Below are 4,617 nucleotides of genomic sequence, written 5' to 3'. Positions count from 1 at the left end.
TCCAGGGAGAGAATGGACTCCTTGTATTGGCATTTGGATCTCCATCAACGGGCTCAGACTCTATAGATCCACATAATTACATTAGATGGCTTTTGTCCCTTTCACAGCAGCTTCATGGTCATCGATTGGTTCGTGAAGCCGGGGCATGTCACAGCAGAGACTTCTAGCTGGAGAGAAACAATTTTTAAGCAGGGCAGAGGTGAAATTAATGAGTGAATAGATTGATGGAGCAACAAGACAATACAAGGTCTGGCTCGTCCATCATTATGTCGTCAAAAATAAGGACACGCTCAAAGTTAGTAACATCCATGTCATTATGTTACAAAGATGATTCAGCTGCTTTTGGTGCGCTTCATTTATTCCTGACACTCCTCACAATTCCTGAGAATTGATATCTGACGATGAACAGTTAAGATCCTAAGGAGCATACTTGAAGCTTAACCACAAATCTACACAAAAGGCTCATGGCCGCCATCCAGTGGAGGAGAAAGAGACAACACCTGATAGGAGTTACAACATAGCACATAACATTAATGGCTATAGAATGAAACTGAGGCTTATATCACTGTTTTGGTTCCAAAGTGTTTTTATTAAAGGGAGTTTGGGGTTCAAATAATTACAGAAAAGCAAAATTGAAAAAAAAAAAAGCAAAACATTAGGGTTTTAAAACAGGACTGCAAATTAGTGCTTTACCAGCATGGAACAATATTAACCATATTTATTATTCACTAAAGTTGCTCACTATACCTTATATTTTCATATGTACAACTGATGTAGATTGTTCAAAATATGTAGAAAATGTTCAAAAATGACAGTGTTCACAATTCTTCCCAAAGCAAATGTCCAACTAAACTGAGGTAAAAAAAAAAAAAACATATATATGTATATATGTGTATATATACATATATATATACACACACACACACAAGGAAGTTACAGGTTTTTAAAGAATATCACCACCAGAGGGTTAGCACTCTCTTCTAGTATACTGAAGCTGCACCGTGACTGTCACCGCCCCAGATGACTTAACACCCCGTTTTCCCCGGTTTTCTTTATAACCGGGTACAGATTGTGTATACAGTGAGATGTTGCTCACATGTAACAATCTCAATAAACAGTTAGAGAACTGCTGTTGTGCTGTGTAGAGAAACTAAACCTGTTGCGCTGCAGTGGCTCGACCTATAAAGCCTCAGTAGCAGAAATGTTTCAGTCCACTGTTACACCTTCAGGGAGTTCCACCACCACAGGCGCACAGTCGTCCATGTCGGCATCGAAGTCCCAATTGAACTTCTTGGTCAAGTGGGCTTTGAATTTCTCTGCTCTCTTGCGAAGTGCGGCATCTATACCGGGTCCGCTGGCAAATTGGAAAAAGTCCTGAAAACACACAAACAAAAAAACAAGACTTAAACAAGATGTAAATCCTTCAGAACTGTAATCATTTGGGCTTTGACGCTGCAGCTGCTTCACTTGTTGCAACAATCCATGCATGTCACATATAATATTTGATCACAACATCCAGGATTATAAATGTACTGGATGTATAGGATCCTTTCTGTGGAGGAACTCATTTATTTGACGTAATGTTTACCCTTACCTAAGAAACTTTGGTGTGGCCCTGTCTTAACACATGGAAGATACTCCATGTTTAACGCAGAATACTGCAGCTGCAATCGTACGTCATCAGTGTTGCTGCTCTTTGTCGGATATTATGAATATGAGAACTTAGTATCAATGGGACAATGGCAGCCTAAAGGTCAGGGAAGCATTGCACCAGGCAGCTTCAAAGTGAAAATGTGTGGAGCTGTGACAGTGACAATGTGGGCCTCCTGAAAAGAAAATAAATCACGTTGGCGACTACGTAGGTGAGTGAAGCTCACCTACGGAAATAATAAAAAGTTTTTACAGTAAGGTAGTGGTATTTTTTTCATATCATGTACTTGCTAGGAATTTCAAGTAGGTTAGAACAAGTCTGCAAGTCAGGATAAATAAAATAGCCACCCCTCTGGGAGTTTTGATCTGAGACAGGTTCAACCTTTCTCACTCTTCATAAATAAGAGACAGAAGACAAAATATACTGATATGATACTGAATGAAAAGTAGCTAAATAGTGTTATACTAAACAACAGCTGGGAACTTTATATTGTTTTGTTTCCCATGAGAAAAGTACAATAAAACCATTCGGTCTGTGTATCACAATGAAGTTCCTACGGCCAGACGTAACTCTTTCCTTTAAAAGCACATGGAATGGTGTGCATCTACCTGCAGTGTGGTGGTGAGGAAGTTGTTCTGTGACACAATGTCAACAAAGAAGTCGGGAGGTATTTCTCCGAGCTGGTGGTAGAGCACAGCGATGAGCCCCAGATAGAGATCCTTACGCTCCCGCATGGACTCCTCTGAGCGACACAGCAGAGCCAGGAGTCGTTTCCAGTGCTCAAAGCCCTCATACACGTCTCCAATCAGGAAGCACACGAAGGCAAACTGCAGCTCACCTGTGAGAGAGATTAAATTCAGGCACTTCTTTCACATGTAAAATGTTCCCCACTTTTTACCACCTAATATAAGGATATGGAGGACATACCAAGCAAATTAAGAGGCTGCTGGCCGTGGTTCTTCTCCAGAACGGTTTCCAGGGCGTAGCTCAGGTCCATGCTGCACTGGGTGATCTCGGCCGGCGTGGCCCCGTTAGGGTAGGTCTTCTTGGCGATGTGAGAGAATCGCAACTCCGTCCCTTCCCTCACCTTCATCTTAGGGAGTCTGTCCAGTCCCTCTTTCATGCTCTGGCAGGCCGTGTCATTCCTCGGCTGCTCTGCCCTGTCTTGGGTGTGTCTGTACTCAGTCTCAGGAATGACGTCACTGTAGGCGCATATGCGACCCGAAAGAGGCTGTAGGCTATTGGCCACTTCCTCGCTGAGGCGGTCGGTGAGGGACACCCACTTCCTCATCACCTCATAGGGATAGGGTCCCAGGTAAGGATCCAGCTCTCGCAAGGTCGCCCGGATCCGGTTCACCTCCTCTTCATTCTTGGAGGCTGAGAAGTCGAGATCTTCTTCTTTGGGATCCCAGTTGGCCACTATGATCTCTCTGGGTTTGAGGCTGAGGAAGAGGCCTGTCTTCGGGCCTATTTCATTTCCACAACGTGGCGAATTAATAGAGCAGTAGTGGAGGAAGTGCAGTCCTGGGGGGATCATTTTAACACCCCGGAAGCGAGGACCCACCTGCCAACTCTTGCAGTCTATCCCTAGCTCTGTGCCCTGAGGAACACCCAGCAGCACCAGAGTAGCTCCTTCCTCAAACAGCCTCCGAGCAACATCTGGATCCATGTCTACACTATTACTATCACTGCTGCTGGCCATGTCGACTTCTTCAAAGCCTACTTCACTTAAACCAACTAACTAACCCAGCCACAAGATATATATTGAAAAACTATTTTGACTTTGTCATGCCCAAATATGCGTCAAAACGTTTAAAATATGCTGCTGGTTAATGACAGCGTTTTGGATTAAAGCAGTTTATCTCTGGAAAAAAAATGACGAGAAAATGGACGTTAACGGAAATAAAACATTTAAGTAACACGAGAACAAATTTTAACGCTCTATGTGTGTGCAGATATACGTAGTAGTTTGTATTTACGGTAACAATACCTCGTGAACCCAGTTGTTGATGTTTCAAGTCGTTCGGAATGCGTTTGATGGACGTTGCGTAACAATGTTTTAGCGCCGGACGGAAATCGTTCCCCCTTTAGAAAGGTTCCGCCCTGTAAAGTGCGCTTTACTGGGCCGTATTCTTCCAACTATCAAAAACAAAATTATAAATAAATATATGCGATTTTAGGCCTATATTTATATCTATATTATTTATAATTACTTTACTTAATTTTGATAGCCCAACCAGTAAGCTGTTACGTATCGGTTGGTTATATTAATCAATAATTGAAACATTTCTGTCCTGCAGTTCAGTAGTAATAATAACATACTTTAAAAAAAAAAAGCATAAATCAGACATTCACAAAACTTTTATTATACGGCATAAACTCAACAATATAACCAACAGAAGAACATTTCATGGACATGGACGCGAACACAAAACATAATGGCTGTTACAAAAGGAGAGACCTTGAAAATGTGCATATTCGGAAAGTATGTGAATGCATTGCGTATATTTGTCTTTAGCTTATCTGTGGTTACTATGAAACAAGTTGCTGACATGCAGAGGCCGGTATATTATCAGTACACAAAACACTGAGAACTTGACGACGGTAAACATTGACGACACTGCATTTGAATAACAGCTATGTAAATCTGTCCTGTGGTATCGTGGCCTGTTTGTTGCATCTTCATGAGGAAATGCTACAGGAATTACAGGAACTGTGGGAGACACGGCGTCCCCTACTTTGAGAGCTTGTGGACGCTCCGAAGTTTCTGCCAACACGTGATCAGCGCCTTGATGACTCTGATTAACCGGATCCTCTTTCTCTTCTTTCCTCGTACCTTCTGGACAGCTGAACAAGAGGCTCTCTTCCCCTAAGAGCATCCCAGACGAATGCAAATAAACAAACACGGATCACTTGTTTGTGCGTGTGTGGCGGCGAGGGCTTTACGTGCAATTTATGGTGCAAGT

The 4,617-nt window shown here is 42.5% G+C and overlaps 1 protein-coding gene across 1 annotated transcript; it reads right to left on the bottom strand.

Annotated features, from left to right (window-relative positions):
* Nucleotides 1-568: 568 nt before the first annotated feature.
* Nucleotides 569-3,702, bottom strand: aar2 (AAR2 splicing factor). Its single transcript, XM_047579508.1, has 4 exons — nt 3,642-3,702; nt 2,579-3,515; nt 2,260-2,489; nt 569-1,374 (listed from the first exon to the last, which is right to left on the bottom strand). The coding sequence occupies exons 2-4, from the start codon at nt 3,351-3,353 to the stop codon at nt 1,207-1,209; spliced, it is 1,173 nt and encodes a 390-aa protein (XP_047435464.1). The 5' UTR covers nt 3,354-3,515; nt 3,642-3,702; the 3' UTR covers nt 569-1,206.
* Nucleotides 3,703-4,617: the final 915 nt, after the last annotated feature.

This window comes from Mugil cephalus, chromosome 1 (assembly GCF_022458985.1).
Source record: "Mugil cephalus isolate CIBA_MC_2020 chromosome 1, CIBA_Mcephalus_1.1, whole genome shotgun sequence".
In the NCBI taxonomy this organism is placed as follows: Eukaryota; Metazoa; Chordata; class Actinopteri; order Mugiliformes; family Mugilidae; genus Mugil; species Mugil cephalus.
Note: the sequence above shows the minus strand (reverse complement) of the source record. Positions and strands in the feature narration are given on the sequence as shown.